General features: G+C 36.8%; 1 protein-coding gene across 2 annotated transcripts in view; it reads right to left on the reverse strand.

Moving 5' to 3' along the window:
- The window catches only part of PTPRG (protein tyrosine phosphatase receptor type G), a 721,348-nt gene that overhangs the window by 287,331 nt on the left and 411,830 nt on the right, over positions 1-22,187 (reverse strand). For both annotated transcript variants that reach the window (XM_090283906.1, XM_090283905.1), the window contains exon 3: positions 7,551-7,730. In XM_090283906.1, the coding sequence (XP_090140032.1) occupies positions 7,551-7,730 (180 nt within the window). The remainder of the gene's footprint in view (positions 1-7,550; positions 7,731-22,187) is intronic.

The following is a 22,187-nucleotide window of genomic DNA, read 5'->3' on the forward strand; positions in this document are numbered from 1 at the left end:
TGCCAGTCTGACAAAAAAAATATAGATATAATTTTGATTCACTCATACAGGATGGCAATTGTTGTTGGCTGTTGTCATTTTTTAATGTGACAATGTAAGGAAAAAGAGGTCAGTGCTCCTGACTAAATAGACAGATATTGCATGTTTTAAAAATTCTTGGTGGCACACCTGTTGAAAATCACTGCCCTAGACTCTCCCTGACCAATCTCAAGATTGCTAAAGGCTTTTCCATGTACATTACCCTTGGGCAGCCTTGCTAGTACCAAGCAATCACATCTTGAGTAAGGGCTAAGCACTCAAATCCATCAACTTGGGAGGAAATAAAGCATTACGGAAAATGCCAATGAAAGCCCTGTAAGGTGCAAGCAATGGCCTTCAGAGGCTGACTCCCAGACTTGTGTCTGTTTCCCACCAACCTCGAAATGGAACACTAACTCTTCAGGGCAGCACAGGGCCAACTGTAAGCTTGAGCTGTGAACTGCAGGGACCCACAGAACAGTTTTCTTAATGTCAGACATTTGCTTGGCCCTTTGGGGATCCTTGCCCTGTGGGCTGGCAGGATTGCAGGGCCCAAAGCTCCCTTTACAGGAGCAGGGGTTACACACTCAACTAGAGAAGAAGCAGGTGGAAACTCAAGTTCAGACTTTGTAATTTTCTTTTCACTGGCTGGCAATGACACTGTTATTTTCTCAGTTTGAGTCTTTGGGTTCTTAGGGTGCTACTGTACTATAAGAGTTCCAAGGACCAAGCAAAATAAAGTGAATTTGACAGCTTCCTAAACTTTGTCTACAATTTTATAGACTCACAACATCCTAGTATGTGGCTCTACTGATCCACAACTAGTTTCCCCACCATCAATGTGCTTTTATTAATTTAACCAACTATTTCTTGAATCAGTCTATACCATATAGTGTGGTATATGGTATTTGTCTAATAAATGAGAATGCAAAATATTTAGTAAATAAATATAAAGTGAGAAAGGGGAAGTAACATACATCATGACAAATTCATCTACTCTTGCCCTTGGTGAGGGATGAAAAATAAATAAGGAAAAAAAAAAAAAAAAAAAAAAACCCCAGAGACAGCAAATGGTTAAAATTCATAGCAGACTTATTAATATACATCAGAAGCACCATCTAAATCTTAAATTCTTATCACTTACCTATAAGCTAATGCTAGAAATAGCAAGAATATCTTGAAATGCTCTTGATGAATGCATTACCTTTTCATTCCACAAAAATGAAAGTGAAATAACTTTAGATAAAAACGAATGAAAACTGGTACAATAGACAGTTATGGCTCCTCAGGAAGAACTAGAGATACTATTTGTCTTGTAAAGATATTTCAGACAACTTTTGAGAAGTCTGCTACATACAATCAACTGGCTCTATTGATTATGCTGGATTGGATATATAGCACTCTCAGGGGGTGAAGACAGATATGAGCACTAAAGCTGTTTTATGGGAAAGTTGCTGTCTGTATGTACTAAGCCGCTTTAAATATTAACGCTCTATATTCATATTTTAATATACAAAACACAGTCTATTTTACAGATAAGTGGCTTGTAAATTTCCATCAGAAAAAATAAATACAACTTCCTGAATTTATTTTCTAAAAGTACAATGTTCAAGAAAGACTTTTAAAGAAGAATAATGTGTTGCTTAAAAATTAATGATTAAAGTTTCTTTTACATCTAGGGAGGCAAATTAAATCTAAAATGAATGACTATAAGAAAGACAGACCATGTGGCTTATGACACGGGTTTTGATAATTAAACTTTAAATTTTTCTGATAACTGTAAATTCACATGCACTTGTAAGAAATAATACAGAGGTCCTGTGTCCGCTTTATCTAGTTTTCCGAATCGTAACAACTTACAAAACTACAGTACAATAATAAGTGGGTTTTTTGTTTTTCTTTTATTTAATTTTTAATATATTTCATTGACTATGCTATTTTAGTTGTCCCCATTTTCCTCCACTGCCTCCCTCCACCTGGTACCCACATTCCCTCCAGCAATCCCCCACCTTCTGTCATGTCCATGGGGCGTGCATGTAAAGTTCTTTGGCTTCTCCATTTCCTATACTGTTCTTAACATCGCCCTGTCTATTTTGTAGCTATCGATTATGTTTATTAATTCCTGCACCACTTCCCCAATTCTTCCCCTACCCCCTCCCAAATGGTAATCCTCCAAATGATCTCTATCTGTGACTCTGTTCTTGTTCTGCTTGTTTGCTTTGTTTTTTAGATGCAATTGTTGATAGTAGTGAATTTATTGCCATTTCATTGTTCACAGTTTTGATCTTTTTTTTCCTTAAATGTGTCCCTTCAACATTTCATATATTAATGGCTTGGTGATGATGAACTCCTTTAGATTTACCTTGTTTGAGAAGCGCTTTATCTGCTCTTCCATTCTAAATGATAGCTTTGCTGGATGGGCTAATCTAGGTTGTCAGTTCTTGATTTCATCACTGTGAATACTTCTTTCCAGTCCCTTCTTGCATGCAAACTTTCTTTTGAGAAATCAGCTGACAGTTTTATGGGAACTCCTTTGTAGGTAAGTCTCTACTGTTCTCTTGCTGCTTTTAAGATTCTCTCATTATCTTTAACCGTTGGCATTTTAATTATGATGTGTCTTGGTGTGGTCCTCTTTGAGTCCATCTTGTTTGGGACTCTCTGTGCTTCCTAGACTTATGTGTCTATATCCTTAACCAAATTAGGAAAGTTTTCTTTCATTATTTTTTCAAATAAGTTTTCAATTTCTTGCTCTTCCTCTTCTCTTTCTGGCACCCCTATGATTCAAATGTTGGTACCTTTAAAGATGTCCAAGAGGCTCCTTAGCCTACCCTCATTTTTTTTTTTTAATTCTTTTTTTCTTCTTGCTGTTCTGATTGAATGTTTTTTCTTCCTTATCTTCCAAATCATTGATTTGATTCTCAGCTTCCTCCCTTCCCCTGTTGGTTGCCTGTAGATTTTTCTTTATTTCACTTAATGTAACCTTTATTTCTGCCTGTGTCTTTTTTATGTTGTTGAAATACCAAATGAGTTCCTTGAACATTGTGATAACCATTGTCTGGAACTCTGTATCTTAATAGTTTGCTTATCTCCGTTTTGTTTAGTTCTTTTTCTGGAGTTTTGTTCTGTGCTTTTATTTGGGCCTTATTTTTTTGTCTCCTCATTTTGGCAGCGTCCCTGTGTTTGTATCTGTCTACTAGGTAGAGTTGCTCTGACTTTCTGTCCTAGTAACATGGACTATTGTAGAAAAGCACACCTGTAAGTTGGATGGGGCGAAGCCTTAGGTAATTGCCAGGGTGGGGCAACCCGCCTCATCATTCTGTGGCTCTGGGTGGGGGAGGGCCTAGCCAGGGGACAATGCTTCTAGAGTTTGGCTCAGGAGAAAGTTGTCCTCTGGCACTCACCCTGATGCCAGTCACTTCAATTTCTTCCTATATGCCCTGGCTGCTGTGGCTCAATGGATTGAGCGTCAGCCTGCAAGCCAAGTGTCACTGGTTCAATTCCCAGTCAGGGCACATGACTAGGTTGCACATCAGGTCCCCAGTTGGGGGTGCAAGTGAGAGGCAACCACACAGTGATGTTTCTCTCCCTCTCTTTCTTCTTTCCCCTCTCTCTAAAAATGAATAAATAAATAAACAAATAAATAAATCAAGTATTAAAAAAAAAATTTCTTCCTATATGCCATTGGTGCCCTTCCAGCTGTTGCATTGGTGCTGAATCCCAGAGGGATTGAGTCTGTGTAAATTCTAAATCCATTGCAGAACCTTTAAGAGGAGTCTTCTTATGAGAATCCTGCAGTTTCTTCCACCACCCCAGCCCCCACTGATTTTTACAGCCAGAAGTTATGGGGACTTATCTTCTTGGTGCTGGAACCCTGGGCTGGGTGCTCTGGTCTGAGGCTGGATCCTTCACTCCCAAGGTATCCCTCCTGCTTTTTATGCAGGATACGTGTATGTGGAACTGCCCATTCTGCATGTACATTCCTCTCTGTGGTACTCTGCGATGTCTCTTTGCATCTCCACTCCTCTTACCCATCTGGCTGAATTTGGCTTCTTTAAGTACTTGGTTGTTGGATTTCCATACAGCTCAATTTTATGACGATTCTGAGTAATATTTGTTTTGTAGTCTAGTTGTAATTTTTTCTGTAATTGTGCAAGGAGGCTAAGCATGTTTACCCACGCCTTCATCTTGACTGAAATTCTCTGTCAGTTGCATTTTTTTAAACTGATACTATCCAGATTGCCTATCAATACAATCCATTGTGGATATTCTCAACCCATAACTTTAATTTGAACACATAGCACCTTGCACTCTTAAGTGTACTGCTACTCAACTAAGTTTACATGATCTGTGCATAACAGATAAAGCAACTGATTCTTCATTTCTCTATAATACTGGAAAGTTTATGAACTCACTTTTGAACTTTAAAGATAACATAATGAGAGAAGATTCTAGGTTTGTGCTTATCAAATAAACACAAAGACAACACAGGTTGATTTTTGCTCCCAATTTTCTAAACTACCATATACTTAAATCTTTCTAGAAAAAAAATTCCATGTCCTTGTTTAAAATTGCCTATAAATCTGTCACTTTTAAAAAACCACTTCTATAGAATCATCTTAAATTATTTCTGAGATATTGGCCTGTCTAGTATGATGTCATGAATGTCATAGTAGTAATCACAGTTTGGGAACAATAATTTCTTTCTACTTCTCAGAGCCGTACTTCTTCTCAAATTTCTGAGATTGTGTTCATATTTAAATAGCTGTGCCTGAAATCAAGCACAGGCACTCACAGATATACAACGAGTTGTGGATCAGTGTAAGAAGTCAGCAGAGTGACAGATTGATAATCAGCTTCTGGAAGACCAAGGTCATAAATCAACTTGCATTGAGTGAACCTTATACTCCTCTAAAACCTGTCATTGGAGATACCAAGCTGAAAGCTGTCACTGAAATGTGTTATCTCTGCAGAAGGCTGTCAAGCGTTGCGAGTCAAGTAGAAAACCGTATCAGAGAGCCCAGTGAATTGCCTTTGGCAGGCTTCCCGGATGTGGCACTGCGGTGGCACTCAGCTCCAAGATCTGATTACACCCAGTGTGGCAAAGCTGCCATCCACAACATTCAGGAAGTCTGAAGAGTAATACTCCCCTCACAGTCCTCCAAATAACACTCTTTTTGAAATACAAAGTGGAAAACTGGTAGAAAAATTCCGTATTGTAACAATAAGCACACATACCCGTTGGAAGAGTGGAGAGAGTGATGGTGAAAAGTTGTGCACAGATAACATAAAATTACATATATTTGTGTTGAACAGCTACTCAAATCAGTGCATCAAGGACAGGATAGGGTACCCTGCTATAAAAGCACAAATGAGAATTTTTTATGGGGACATCATGAAAGAGAGATCCCAAAGCCAGGAATCGCTGTGCTGAGTGGGAAGCAATTCTATGAACAAATGAGGCCAATCCAAAGCAATCAACCATGAATAATCTCAGACAAATGCTGCTTTGGTGAAAGAAAATGGATCCTGAAAAGCTGCACGTGCAACAAGTTAAGTTAAAAGAAAAGGCAACTCTGTGACCCACAACATGAATGGGATCAAAGGGTTGATAGTGCAGTCATTTTAGCCGAGCATGAGAGCTTCAGGCAGCCAGGGCTCCTAAAGGATTACAAAAAACAAAGCAATCGCTGAGAGAAAAGTGGGGTTGGAGGAAGGGGGATGCTTGTTTTAATGAGCTATGAGAGTTGAAAAATAAGATATGAAAAAATATCTTAAGCAACAACAGAAGCACTCAGAGCACTAAGCAGAGATATATCATAACATCCCAATGTTTATTTTCAGACCAGACAGTCAGGCACAGCAAAGCATTCTCTGCTACTTCAACCTATAACTAATATAATAAGAAATATTAACAAAGCAAAATCGCAACAAAGGTAAGAATTTTATTTAAATTCGCACAGCACTGTCTGATATGGTAGCTGTTAGTCATGCAGCTACTGGACACCTGAAATGTGGCTAGTGCAATGCTATTCAAAGGAATATACAGATTCAGTGCAATCCCTATCAAAATCCTAATGGAAATTTTCACAGTAGAAAAATAATCCTAAAATTCCTAGAACCATAAATGATCCCAAATAGTTAAAACTATCTTGACAAAAACAAAAAAACAAAAAACACAGTTGAAGGTATTACATTTCCTGATTTCAATCTATACTAGAAAGCTACCGTAATCAAACAGTATGGTACTCACATAGGAACAGACACACTCAGACCAATGGAACAGAATCTAGAGCCCAGAAATATACAGTCAACTAATATTTGACAAGAGAACCAAGACTACTCAATGTGGAAAAGATTGTTTCTTCAATAAATTATGTCGGAAAAATGGGATATTCACATACAGAGAATGAAACTGGATCCCTACATATATCACTCACAAAAATTAAGTTGTAATGAATTAAATAAAGCCTTAGGGTAAAGCCCTAGTGTTGGGAGACTGGGTAGAAAAGATAAAGGGATTTAGAAGTACAAATTGGAGTTACAGAACAGTCACAGGGAAGTAAAGTTTAGTATATGGATTATAGGCAATAATGCTGTGATAACTATATATAGTACCAGGTGGGCACAAGACTTATTGGGAGAAATTACTTTGTAAATTATATAAATGTCTAACCACTATGCTGTATACCTGAAACAAACATAAAATAATACTGAATGTAAATTTTAATGTAAAAAATGTTTTTAAGTAGATTAAAGCATTAAATCTAAGGCCAAAAACTTCAAAACTCACAAAGAAAAAATAGAGAAAAGACATTGGTTTTGGTAATGATAATTTGAAGATGACCCCAAAAGCACAAGCAACAAAAGCAAAAATAAACAAGTGAGACTATATCTAACTAAAAAGCTCTGCACAGCAAAAGAAATAATCAACAAAATAAAAGGCATAATGTTACATATCAGTTTTATTTCAGTAAATCTGGAAAAATAAGTGAACCCCCTGTAAAAAACCCCCACAAAGATCTGAATGTGTATCTTTTCTGCTTTCAAACACTGCAAATAGACAGCTTAACACAGGTGGGTGGAGGAAAGCATTATGTGGCTAATAACACTAAGGGAGTGAGTTTCAATCTTAATTAATTAAAAATGTAAATTTATATATCTACATATAGTAAGTGGCCACCATATTGGATACTGGATAGAACAGATTTTTGAAAGTTCATTCTATATACTTTACATATATTAACGCATTTAATTCTTACAACCCTATGAGCTTGAGACAATTTTATTATCCATATTGATCATATTTTTAAAAACTGAAGCACAGAGTAGTTAAGGAATATGCCCCAAATCACAAGCTAGTGGAGCAAGCTTGTTTTTTAAAATAAGAGATGATCCCAAAGCTCTCAACTCAGTGATACAGTGTCTGTAGTTCTGTGCAGTACTTAAGGAGCAAGTCCTAGTTAAGGTAAATACCAGCAACATCCAGAAATACTTCACGTTGTTTGTGGACAAGTAAAGAAGACACAGCCTACCTGTTTTCCCTGTGTTTTTCATCCAGGTTTTGTTAGAAGACTCATTGTCGAAGCCATCAAGTTTCAGCTCCTGGTACTCCTCACCAACACGGGCATGCTGGTCTAAAATGTCTATAGGAGACTGGTGACGGCCCCCGCAGCTGACACTAGATGTCACCCAGTGCTCAGGCCCATAGGCACCTGTTAAAAGAAAACAATACTTCAAATCCTCAGGGATCAAGGATCAGGGGTGGAACAACTAAGAGACACAAAGTCAAGCCATGCACCTTCCACGGCACATTTTCCTACATGTCCCCACCCAAAAGACGTCAATGCATTGAAAACTATGAATCCAAGCCATTTGCTTGATAATGTAAAAAAATCTGAGAAAAGATACGTTACTTAAGATAGTTGGCTTCTTGATTTGTAATGAAACACTTGCTAACTGTATCAGTAATTAGACTAAAAGAGTTGAGCAAAAAGATGTCAGTTTTCACACTTAAAAAAAATTTTCACTGTTACCTAAAATAAGCAAAGCATTTATTCACCAGAAAACACCTTAACCAATTTAGCTTGTTTTGCTATTATAATCAGAATACAAAGCACAACTTTTTTCTTAGTTCCAGAAGTTACTGAACCAGAAAAGGAAAAAATTAAAACTGAATGTCACACAACACTGGACAAGAATCATTACAAATAACATAAGACAATAAGGCAGGGTTTCCCCTTGGCTAATTGTGAAAGATTTTTCAATTTGGCCAGTTTGTTCGCCTCCCCTCAGTCCCTCTCTGTCATAGGAGGCACTCAGATTGGACTCAGCATTAATATATATAGACTTTGGGGGTACATGTGCCACAGAAATAAAGGAAGAGAATGCAACTGTAACGCAAAGTCCTACTGGATACTCATCAGAAACAGGAAGACACGCTGCATATGCTTCTCTGCCCTGTTTGGAGATGAATTATTCTGGGGGCTATGTCTATTAAATAGATTACTAGCTCAGAGTTTTCTGCATCAGACCGTTAACTTTCTTAAAGTGACAAAAAAAAAAAAAAGATCCTTTTCTAGAAAGATTAAGACAATCTTTTTTTGAGAGTTTGATATAAAGTCTAAACTTTACAGTTTTTAGAAGATAGCACTTTGGCTTCCCCCACTCAGTAAAGTGCAGTGTGTATACAGGCACATGTGCTCCTAGGTTTTTTAGCTGTTCATTCATACACATATCAGACAGAGGAGGGTAACAGCCACACTGATTTTAGGAGACCAAGCCATCAAACAACCCATATTTTTGTGCCTTGCTCTACCTAGCTTCATATAACGGATGACAAAAGTACCTTATGGTAAATCTCTCTACTACTAAATACGAGCCTGAACCAACCACCACATACTTATTTGCTATAGGTTTCCCCATCCCTCGAAGTCTGATACAAACAAAGGAACCATGAAAAAGGGACAGACACAATTTTCTTGGTCATGCTAATAGAAGCTTCATGGCAGCAAGAACAATTGATGTGGCTCCCAAAAAATAATCCCTAGTCTTGCCATCTAACAAATAACTCGGCCTTGTTCTATGCCTGGGTCCTTTTCCCTAACCTCATCCAAACAGCAAGATAAAAGACCCTATTAGACAAAAATCATGTTCACTGATTAGTGAAGATTTAGCAACCTTGGGGCACTTTTCAAAATCATTTACAACTGCCATACTTTCTAGAAAAAATTAACATCACCATTTTCTTTACTGTAAGACTAACTAAATTTGGAATGGTCAAAGTCCTTTCACTCACACTGTTTCACTTCTAGGTCAAACTCCCTCAAGACTGTGACGAGTCATAAAAGAACGGAGTACAACTGCATGTATTCTAGACAACCTTGTTTTCATGTTGTATCATTGTGTTTGAAGGATAAAAAGAAGGGGAAAGAGGACTTAATGAGTAGCTCCCCATCCTGACCACTCTAAATTTTTTTGCACATGCCCAAAAAATCCATTGAAAAACTGAATAAAGTGATTGTTGATATAACTGAAGGCTAATCAAAATGTATATTTTGGTTAGATACATTTGGGTCTATATGTTGGAGATATGAAAACTAATGTTTTAATGTGTGTGTGTGTGTGTGTAATGCCTTTTGGAAACCCACTAGTACTATAAAATTACACTCAATTGGGAGGAAATGCATGGTAAAATAAATCTAAACATGTTTTACCCAAAAGAAGTAAGGATGCAAACCATCACCTGTAAAAACACAGACACCTGATAATTAACAAACTAATACAAAAAACTACTCTGCAACCTCTGAAAAGTACTTGATGTTCATTACTTCTCATAACCTTCTAGACATGAGTGAAATATAATCTATCACTCTATAAATATATAGTCAGGGTTCCAACCAGTGGGCTTCATTTACTCATTGGTAACAATCTGAAGATTTAAGCAGACTACATGCTTGCTTTCACACTTCCACCCAATGTACATTCAAGTGCAATTTTAATTGAAACTGATCTTCCACTTCAGATTTTAAATTAATTCTTCTTTGGAGTGCTTCATGCTCCAGACACCCTTGCCTTGCAAAAACCCCAATGTCATTAGTGGAGGAAATAGAACACTTTTCCAAGCTTGTGGGTATTGATTACCTATTCTCACACCAAAGCTCCATTGCCATTCTACACTGTAAAAATCTCTTCAGTGTTAAGACACTTTATAAAGGGCTGGGGATTATATCATTAATCATTTGCAGTTGCACAAGTCGCACAGTATTGAATGCTTTATTTTTCAAAACTTTAAATGAATGCTTTTGACTTAAAAACATGACACTAAATAAAGACTGTGGTTAATGTAAACCTAGTTTGTTTTTTTGGGGGGTGGGGTGGGGGGGGGACCAATCAGCAAGAAGCCTTCCTCTCGCAGGTATGAATTACCCTTTGAAATAAGAAGGAAGTTATTTGTATTTTAGCTTCCCCTTACTGATTCTTGCTTGAATGAGCAGGAAATTCGCATTTTGGCAGCTGGACTCATTTTGAACAGCTCACCAACCATGACATGGCAACCGGGTATCCAAGGACATGTTCTCAAAAGGGGAGAGGGGAGGCACAGGGTAGAAAGCAAAGGGTAGCACGGACTGCCAAACGTAACCTCCCATGTTGAGAATCTTGTCAGAATGAGATTTTGATGGGGACATACTGCCGACATATCAGTACCAAAAGAAGCTAAGAGTTTAGATTGAGTTTCTCACTCAACTCTGTTGAGAAATAATTTCTTTTTAATGAATTCAACAAATACATCTGAAACCCCTGGCTCAAGGTCTGATTTCAGTGTAAATATCCCATTATCAAGAAGGCTTCCACAAGAAATGCACAAGGATTCTGCACTATCCTGGCAATGCTTCTTGGTTTTCTTTGTACATCTTATTACTATTATTAATTCTTGTAATGTTTATACCTTCACCTCCAGGTGATTATTCTATGATAACAGGTTCCTTTCTTCATCCTGTTCATCTTTACTCCAGCCTAGCACAACAGGGGCTTATATACAAATATTTTGTTTTTTTATTGTTATCGTTCTTTTTCACAAATAAATGAAATGGAAGATGAGATTGAAGAGTTGCATAGCTCTACCCTCTAATGATACTATAGCATGTTATCTGCACATTATTTTGGTTTTAATTTTATACTACTATCTTCTGACTTCTTACTAACTCTTCCTCACTCTATCTCAAGAATCAGAATGTCAAACTCAAAAGTAAATATTCCTTTCCCTACTCATTAATATATTAAATTAGTATGAACAGTGATAAGGTAAAATAAGTTGCAAATATGTAATGTGCATGATGTAATCTGTATGCCAATTTAACAAGCCCACCAAAAGTGACTATAATTTTTAAAAGAAAGGTGATAGAACTTTGCTTTCAATGTCCTTTTAGAAGCATATTATTTTAAAAGTTCTCTTATTTTTTCTATTTTTTTTAAGATCACTTTTTTTTTTACATTTTATTTATTTATTTTTAGAGAGAGGGGAAGGGAGAGAGAAAGAGAGGGAGAGAAACATCAATGTGTGGTTGCCTCTCATGCGCCCCTAACTGGGGACCTGGCTTGCAACCCAGGCATGTGCCCTGACTGGGAATCGAACCAGCAACACTTTGGTTTGCAGGCCGGTGCTCAATCCACTGAGCCACACCAGCCAGGTTTTCTATGTTTTAACAAGAGTTCTCTAATCAAAGGTCAATCAAGAGGGAAAATTAGTCTTGTTAATCAGTTCATCACTGTATTCATTTAAATAGTGATTCCACACTTGCTCATTACCAGTCACACTGCTGGGAAACAGCGCTAGGGAGCAGGGCTGTCCCAGTTCTCCTGGGCAACAAGGGACTCACACCCTGAAGAGCAGAGAAGTTTACTAGGCCCTGGTGCTTCCTACTTGGGCAGGGGACAAGAATAAAAAATACAGTTGACCCCTCTGAGAGGCAACCTTAACCCCAGCACCAGCTGGATTTAGTGACTAGCTTTCAAAGAATAAAGTAGGGAAACAGAAAAACAGCAACTTCTGGTGGAGAAGCCTGGTAAATAAATGCCATCTTAGCAGATGGTGAAGGTTAACATCACTTTTGATGTCATGGATTATCATGCATATCCTGTTAGGAAGTGATAAAGAAGGGCACATGGCCTCTGTGGGATTCTTTCTAAAAATCCTTAATCCTAGTCTAATCATGAGAAAGGCATAAAGTAAATCCCATCTAAGGAACATTCTACAAAATACCTGGCCGATACTCCACAAAAATGGCAAGGTCATAAGAGACTAGAAAGGACTAATAAACTGTCACAGACCAAAGAAGACTATGTAGTCACAACAAAAAATGGGACATGGTATTCTAGATTGGTGGAATCAAACATGGATATTGATGGGAAAACTCATGAACTCTGAATAAATTTTGAACTTCACTAAATGATAACGCAACATTGTTATCTCATTGATCTTTGTCTATACGGTGATTTTTGGCAGTTATATTGACAGTATAAAGACATTTATGAAACTTCACAGAAGCAAAATGAAATCTAAGATTTGTTAAAATGGGTTATATTTTAATATCCAGATTTTACTGAATTTACTTTTATATTCTTGGGGGCAGATCTAAAGCCCCACAGATAAAGGAGAGGGGCATTGATTTATATATAGATAATGCTAGGACTGCTGCCCTATCATCTTTGCATAAAAATCATTTGCAGAAAGCAAAGCCAAAGGGAAAGAGAGGTTGGCCTAAAAAAAATACAGCAAGCTTATGGCTAATATTTCATTAATTTAGGTTATATAAACACCTTATAAATTTGGAGAAATTCACCTTTTAAAAGTATAGTTAAGAAACAATGTTATTACTTTAATTTATAACTCATTTATACATTTAAAGGACCCAATTCTACCTTCTTAGTGTACCATTAACAAGGCATTCTATTTTTCTCATTTTGAGATGCTGCAATTCAGTAGATCAGCAACAGAACACACATTTCCAAATTAGAATAAATAGATCACACAACTGGATATTAATTATAACAGGCCTCTTTAAGGCAGACAGAATTCCTCATATGTGCAAATAATGGTAAATACGGTAAATGGCTCACATCTGAGACCCCATTTGATGTTCAGTGTTTCTTTAAGGCAGATTTAAGCCAAAGTACTTGGTTGAGACAAATACATTTTAAACCAAACTAATTATTTTGTTAAAGAAATAATATAAAAATCTGGGAGAAACATTTCATTTTACGTACCATCTACAGCAATATTATTTGAAAAGTCCAAATATAAACAAATATAGCTGGTTTGCAAAAAACTTCTGTACAATGTAACTGTTTCATTTTAATACTGTGTGCTATTAATACCTAACCTGAGAGAAAAGATAAAAGGGCTACTTTTAGAGCATATAAATCATGCTTTTGTCTAAAAGCAAGAAATTTCAAATATATACCTATGATTTGTGTCCTAAATAATGGTTTCTTTAAATACATAAGAGGTTCTTTGCAGAAAATATGCATACACCTTTAATTTATTTTACCATAATATATTTAAATAATGGTTTCTATTCACTAATGAAAAGCCATTAAAAATAATGAATTCTGTCTAAGTCTAATTAAAAACAAAAGTAATATCATGTTATGTGCTGTTTCTAGTCAATTATGCCTGTTAATGCCTCCCTCAAGGAATTTCTACTGAAAGTATTACCCAGAGCCAGGGTTATTACCCAGCCGCATCTTGTTGTCTACTTTTAACCAACAGCAACGGTCCAAAAATAAGTGTATTCATTTTGTTTTGTTACTTAACAGTATGATGAATGATTTTTCTCCCAAATAAAAAAACACATCTTTAAACTATTCTATTTTTTAATTAAAAAGCTTTATGGTATTTAGCTTATGATTTTTTTGCATCCTCCACTACTAATAACTTAATTAACTTTTGTGCATACATTGTTGCATATAAGAAAAAAAAAGTGCTAAAAACATCCATATGCTGTTCTCTACTGCTTTCATTTTATTCATGTATAATTGTTAAGTTACTCAATGTTATTTATTAAAATATTCTATTTTTAAGCTAGTTAAGAAGGTAAATTTACCTTCAAAATAATAAAATAGTTGGCAGATTTTTTTCATTTCTAAATTCTAGATATAACAACTTAATTCTCCCATTTCACATCAAGGATATATTTTAAGTTACCTATCAATAACTAAGCATAATACCAGAAATATATCAGACAATACCACCAGAAATGGGAACTAGTTTAATCATTTGTTTCATTTTCAGAGGTCGTTAATATAGGACTGAATGTTAAACTAATTTCAAGTCAAATGTGAAATAGCATAAATCTCAAAATTGGGATTCTCAGATTCTAATACTGATGCTGAAGAACTCACTGCAGCTTATCTTACTGTTTTTTAAAAAAATGAGAGTATTACAAAGAGTAAAGATGCCAATAATAACTACCTGGGATTTCAGGGCCAAAGGCCTTCAGGCTGACTGATCAGTGCTACTGCGTGAGCATGTGAGAGGACAGTAGTAGGCACCGTGAGCAGGCACGGAATTCACAGGCTGGAAGATCCTAAAGGTCCTTCAAAGACAAAGTCCTGTGCTTGTAATAGATACATCTGGGATTAAAAAGTTCCAGCTCTCAAGATGAATGTATCCATATCCAAACATGCAATCAAAATTTCTACTACTAACTGGAATGGTTTATTCACTCAAAATCTAAATAATATTATTTAGAGTTGGGCCAACTTTATTTTCGCTCCTTGTGCATATTACATGGAATTGGTTACAAAAACATCTGATATCTAAACACAAAAGTCACAATTCTTATTGTCCAATGCCAAACATCTGAAGTGTTTATAAAATATTGTTAAGTTTATTGCAGACCTGAAGTTCTCAACCTTCAAGTCAAGTTTGTCTTCAAGCAGTGAACACTCTCCATAGGACAAAGATCTGCTCTCTTCGAATTCTGACTTCCCCTATGAAAGTTAAACTATCATCCAAGGACTAAAGAGCTCACATGGCACTGTGGAAAGAACACTGGATAAGAAGACTAGCAACTTGAATTCTAGTTCAAAGGTGTAAATAAGCTTTAATTCACATGTTAGTGTTAAATAACTGTATGATTACTTATCCATAAAGACAAGATTAATTAGCAATGTCTGTCCAGGGTATCAGAGGACAACGCGGTAACAGCCATGTCAAGAATTTCCTCATTCCATTCCACTTTCAGTTCTGAAAAGTAGAGTTGAATGAGGCAGTGCTCAAGTCTTATAATTATTCAATTTCCTTACACATAAATTATAAGATTATACCACATCATGTATAAAACTCAGAAGAGTTCTAAATTCTACAAAACACTTCTTACAATATTTGGAATCATCAAATGGTCAAAAAAAACATTTGTTAATTAGTCTAGCAAACATACTGGATACATTCCTAAAAATAGCCACAGGGATGTGATGAGGATTAAATAAATTATTACATACAGAGCACGTTAAACAGTATTTAGTACATACTAAGTGTTCAATAAACATGATTATCTACACTTTCTTCTGGGAACCAAAACCAAACCCTAACTTCTGGATGGCTTAACCCTACTTCTGGGATCAAGAAATAGCCTCCATTGGTATTTAGCAATTAGTTGAATCCTCTCCTCCCTTGACAAAGATATAGACTCAGGAAGGGATATTATCCCAGGACTAAGCCAATTAGGTTGATACTATTCAAAACAAAGCAGTAGAATTTTGTTCAGAGCTGGAAGGAAGAACCTACCTTCTTCCCAGAAGGTAGTAAATGAATAAGAGGAAGAAAGTGACTTAAGAAAAACAAGAGGGAACTAGCTGGAGGCCAAAGCTGACAAGTAAAAAGACTGGAGAGGAAAAAAAAAAGGTAAGAAAGAAAAATAAAGGTAGGACCTAATCAAACCATTCCTGAAATTTAAATTTTATCTCTAAATTTTTCAATTTTAAATGTCTTTGTATTTAAAATACATCCAGTTGGCTTTCTCCTATTTGCAACTAAAAAATATGAGACATAATCAGAATGTTGGTTTAAAAAGACCAACACTAAATTATTCAGTTCTTTCTACATTCATCACTAAGATGAAAATGTCAAATTATAAAGATAAAATCAGGAATGTAAGCTGGATGAACTGTATAAGGATAACATCTCCCGATTCCCCTGTCCTCCTCTCTCTTTCTTCCTATTCTCTTTCCCTATAGAAGAGGAATAAACTTGGGTGAGGGTTTAAAGATCTCATTTAGACAAAAGGAGAGAGAACATGTTCTGAAGTCCGTTGCTGTCAAGCTGTTACTCTTGGTAACACTGGGGTCATGGGATAAGGATCCCTAAAAGACTTTATGGGAACTGCTTCTCACCGGTCTTCTGCCTCTGAGCAGAGCCACAGCACAAGTTTATACACACAGAAGACTGGCAGAGGGGACCATGCTTTATTTCCAAGGTCAAAGCTGCACCCCAAGGAGGGGAGCAAAACTGCCCATGAAGACCAGGATTTCCTGTATCTGGAAGAATGGCCTTTTCCACCCTATTGCTGTCTATCATCAGCATCATGCCCTGTAACGTGCGTCAACTAGAGACACTGTTCATCATGAAAAATTCCAATTACACTTAGAAAAAGGGAAAAATTCCCAGAGGAAGAATAGGGGTGTGTGTGTCTGGAAGAAATGGTTGTCTGTATAGCAACCTACTGATATAGGGCTGAGGGAAAAGAACACAAAATTAAAACCAGTTTTATGAGGTGCTCACACAACAGCTGAGGGGCCTGGTGTGGAGAAGGCGTGGGACTGGAAAACACTTCAGAGGGTGCAGACAGGATGACTAACACCCGTCCTTCCTAGACAACTATAAAAGGAGTAATGCATGCTCCAAATGTATTAACTATTAAATGCTCTCTAGGGAAATGTCTAGACATAAAGCGTCACTTTTATGAGGTAAAGCCAAAACAACAGGGTGGCTTCCGTATCTCTGTCACACTGTGAATAGTTCACTTTAGCTTGTACTTTTCTCTACGGAAGTAAATTTATAGTATAAGTAACTTCCAATAAAGGGAACAATTTAGCAGAAGAAACGTGACAGAAGAACATTAGCAATCCCTTCATTCAACTAATCACAGTGAGACAGGATAGTAAGAACCTAGGAAAACTCCTTGGCAAGTGCAATAGGGCAACTAAGAGAGATGGTTAAACACATGGCCAAACAATATACAGCCAGATGCAGATGGTCACCAGGGAGGAAGGCCCCAGTGCCTGGCAGAGGGCAAAACTAGGACAACAACATCCTCACCCCCAGGGTAACCTGTCCTCCCCAGGCCTTTCCTTTCTGGACATAATATCGAGGAGATAGCATCTAGGCCTCAGTTGTATTTCAGCTTCAAAAAAGCAGAAAAACCAGATGGGCACCACCAGAAACAATCGCAATAACGAAAGACTCCCCTGTACAGTCACTGACCAATCAGTGGAGACCATGATCCTGAAATGTCTCACCTGGAGAGGTGATAACTATGCTGCTTAAACCCTTCCCTGAGATTCCAGCCTGCAAGAAAGAGATAAAAGCCTTAAAACAAAGGATTCAGTCAGTTCCCTCTCTGTAGGGAGCAGCCTTTGCTATTCCTTTTCTTTCTTTCTTTCTTCACAGGCACCTGTCTCCTAAACTCTAAGGCAATGGGCAGCTGGCAGCTTGTCTCAGACTAATCCCCTGACCCTGTCGCCAAACCCCACTATTTTGGGACTTCCTAGTGAGCTAAGGTCCAGTCTAGGCTCTCCTGTTTCTCCATCTATGCTAAGTCCTTCCTTGTTTCACTGTCTCCAGCTTTAAAAATTAATGTATCTCATAGTCACCTGGACTCAGGTTGTGAAATCTTTCCTACACGGAGTCAAGAACCCACACACTACAGCCGGCCCTAGGCAGGCCCACTTAGGGCCAGGTCCTGTTCATCCAGTAACAACTGGAGGCTTCACTAACCATTTCCTTTGTTTTCCTAACTTTGATCACTTCTCTTCCTAGTACTATATGGTCCATGAGAAAATAAGCTCCATGACATCAGATACTTGCCTATTTTGTACACTCAGCACACGTAAGGTCCTCAATAAATAAATACTGTTTAAAAGAGCTAAAATTAGGGTGAGGTATCACAAAAAAAAATCAGTAATCAAGACAAATAATATCTAATGCAATATTTTAAATGTTATAGTCAATGAGAAAAATCCATGACAATCACAATACAAAGAATTTAAATAAAGGTAATATCAGTACCACTACTGTATGTCATATTTGAGCATGAGGCAAAAGAAAAAAAATCAATAGTAAAAACATTGCATTAAAATATTATTTACTTTAATTGGTGAGCTTTTTGATACCCTAGTCTCACCCCTACTATAAATAACTGAGTAACATTTAATAGCACACATCAATAAAATGATACCAATAAGGCATCATTCACTTGGAGAAAATTCACTGTGTCAGGCATTGTGATGAAAACTTTCTACATTTTATCTTCGACCCTTTCAACAACTCATGTCAAGTAGGTACTAGTTTCCACATGTCACACATAAAGAAACTGAAGCTCAGAAGCTAGAATACTTGTCTTCATATAGTAAATGACAGGCAAAAAAAAAAAAGAGTCAATTCTGGACCTATGAAACTAACCCATATTCAAAAACAAGGGTTTGTAAACTATGGCATGTGGACCAATCAGGCCCACTACCTGTTTTGTAAATAAAGTTTTATTAAAGCACCAACACATCCATTCATTTAAGTATAATCTATGGCTGTATTGATGCTCTAACACCAGACCTGAACAACTGTGAAAGAGACAAGAACACCTAAATATTTACCATCCTTCCTTTTGTTTATAATATGAAAGAACTAAAAATACTGTAAATATTTATTAGTAAGAACTTTCTAACCAAACTATATCCATTAATTAATACTGAAAAATGGTTCAAAAGTAGATAATCCTATGATAAATTCCAGCTGAATCCAAGATTTGAACATTTAAAATAAATAAAAGTACAAAAAAATGTAACCAGCAGAAACCTATTCTCTTTAATCTGGCCTTTAATTTTTATTGTATTTTTTTCCCTCTGACTCACACTGACCTCACTAAGACCCTAACTCACTCACTTCCCTGTCTTCTGATTAATCATTAAGCCCTCAGGACAATGAGGTTTCGGTCAGCATCCAATAGTCTTAGAAACAATGTTCTGGGTCTACTGACTACTGAGACAGAGTTTAATTTTAATCAAATTAAACATAATAACTTAGCCTCACCTGTGCTTTCACTACAGACCCAGGAAAGCAGAACAACCCCACTGAACAAATCCTTGCGAAATTGGACAGACCAACTCCATGGCTGACATTAGGACCAGATGCAATGATCAATTACCCCCTACTCTAGCACCACCAAGTCGGCAGAAATCATAACCCTAACTCCATTAGTCACCATGCCTAATGATTTTTTTTCCCTATGTAATCCATCCCCTGGAAGCCATCAAGGAGCCAGGATTTTGAGCAACGGCTCACCTGTGACTCCAGCAATGGCGCTGTCTTTAATTAACTCCTTACTTTTCTGGCTGCAAACTCCAGTTTGGGTCTTACTGGCCTTTGGTGAACACAGGCCAAGGAACTCCTTTAGTAGATAACAAAAGCAGTTATGGGAGTTCTGGCTGGGTAGCTCAATTGGTTACAGTGTCATGTAATATGCCAAGGTTGCGGGTTCCAACCCGAGTCACAGCACATACAAGAATCAACTATTGAATGCATAAATCAGTGAAACAACATATCAGTGGTCAATGTCTCTCTCTTTCCCTCTCTCTTTCTCCATTCTTCCCTCCCTCCCTCCTTTTCTCTCTCTATATCAACTTTTTTAAAAAACAGTTGTGGAAACATTTGGAGTAGGGAAAGCATTTTGACTTTTCACGTAAAAGAAAAAACCCAAAGGCAGAAAATATCGCCAACATCAAATACATTAAAGAAATATTCAATTTTCTAATTTGCAGAAAGCACTGTCATAAACATCAAACGAATATAAGAAAAACATTTGCAATTCATACCACAAAAAGAAGTTAATATATCAAGAGATTTTAGAAACTGATAAGCTCACAACCTTACATAAATAATGGGCAAAGGATATGTACCAAGATTCAACAAAAGAAAATACAAATGGTCCCTTAATGTAGGAAAAGTTGCTGTACCTCACTAAAAATGAGAAACAAATTAAAATGTAGAGATGCATTCTTTTATCTACTAAATTTGCAAACCACAAGGTGTTTGATTACACACTGTTAGCAAGGATGTAGTCAAATATGCACTTTTACTTATGGCTACTGAAACACTGATACAATCTTTACAAAAGACAATATGGCAGTAGCTATTATAATTACAAACATGTACTCCTATGACCCTGGTGTTAATTATACAGACACACTTGCATTCATGTAAGGTTAAGATTAGTCATGGCAGTATCATTGTTAATATCCAAGTCTGGAAACAAAATAAATATCCATCGCCAAAGGGCTAGTTAAGTAAATTATGGCAAACCGAAGCAACAGAATAGTATAAAACTGGAAAATAAAAAGCTAAAATGATAAAACTATTAAGTTATATTTTTAGTGTAAAACCCAATATAAATAATAACATGTTACCAGTTTAAAATCATAAGATATATACAGTATGGCCACAATACACCTCCGGAAGCATATAAAAGTAGCCATAAAACAAGTAAATGATGGGGAAAGAGGGAGGGGAGATTTTTCGCTGCTTACTTCCTTTTACTCTTAGAACTTTAAACCATATAAATACATAACTTACTTAAAAGTTAAATTTTAAAAATTCATAGAAATTTTAAATGGAAGAAGAGGTATCTGACACCACTCAGTGGGGGGGCGGGGGGAGCTAGTTACAGAGCCATTATTGAGAATTACATTGTTTCACATAAAGAAAAATTACATACAAATCAAAACAGTGAGGGGAAATACTCAAGAGATTAAGAGAAAACTTGCTGAAGTGTTAATGGTGGTTATCTTTGGGATGGAAGATCCAAAGATATTATTATGGTCTAGGAATATTATTTATTTTGTGAATATATACATGGAGCACTTCTGTAATTAACAACAACAAAAACAATAATTACTTATTTTTAAAAAGTGAATGCATGCAACCCAAAAACTTTGACTTAAGAACATTTTTGATAGCCTCTGGACCTGCTGAGGACTTAGGAAATCATGGCATGTACTCTCAACAGGTGCAACATTGCCAAGTAGAGTGAAAGGTGGTTCTTGAGAGCAAATTTTGTGACTCTTTTATCTTTAAAGCACAAATGTATAGCTCTGGCCAAGTAGCTCAGTTGGCTGGATCATCATCTGATACAGCATGGCTGCAGGTCTAATACTTCTGTTAAAGCACATACGAGAATCAACCAATGAATGTATAAATAAGTGGAATGGCAAATCGAAGTTTCTCTCTCTCTCTCTCTCTCTCTCTCTAAAACTTAACAAATAAAAAATTTGAAAACAAGGACTATAGAAAATACCAGGAATTATTTTTTGTAAGTGAAACATACTCTGATGTCAGGATTCAAGTGGCAGGATGTGGCCACGGACAACGCAATGGTTCCTAATTGCTGAACCAAAGACCAGTGCTGCTGGGCTTCATGTACTGGAGAAATCCATTAAAAATAAAACTTCCTCTTCTGAGCCCCCATAGCAGCATCTCCAAGGAAAATGCAGTTTGAGAACAATGAAAATAGCCATGAATATTAAGTACTAAGAGCTGACACTAATGTACTAAAGTGGGTTGCAGAAATCATCTCACATAATTCTCAAATCAACTGGAAGCTATAAATTTCGCTGTTATCCCTGTTGTATAGACGAAGCATGTTGAGGGTCAGAGGGTAACCTGTCCAAGATCACTCTCCGAGTAAGCAGATTTTAACGCTCCACTTCCCACCCATTCTTTATATACAGCTAACATTTACAGGCCACTGACAATAGACCAAGGTCCATGGGTGACCTTGTGCACTCCTGACAATACTATCTCCATTTTATAGATGAAGATACTAACAGCCTAGAAAGATTAAATTATTTGGTATGCAGATCACATCATTAAGCAAGGAGCAGAGCCAGGATTCAAACTCAGA

Source organism: Furipterus horrens, unplaced genomic scaffold (assembly GCF_987537825.1).
Source record: "Furipterus horrens unplaced genomic scaffold, mFurHor1.1.pri manual_scaffold_7, whole genome shotgun sequence".
In the NCBI taxonomy this organism is placed as follows: Eukaryota; Metazoa; Chordata; class Mammalia; order Chiroptera; family Furipteridae; genus Furipterus; species Furipterus horrens.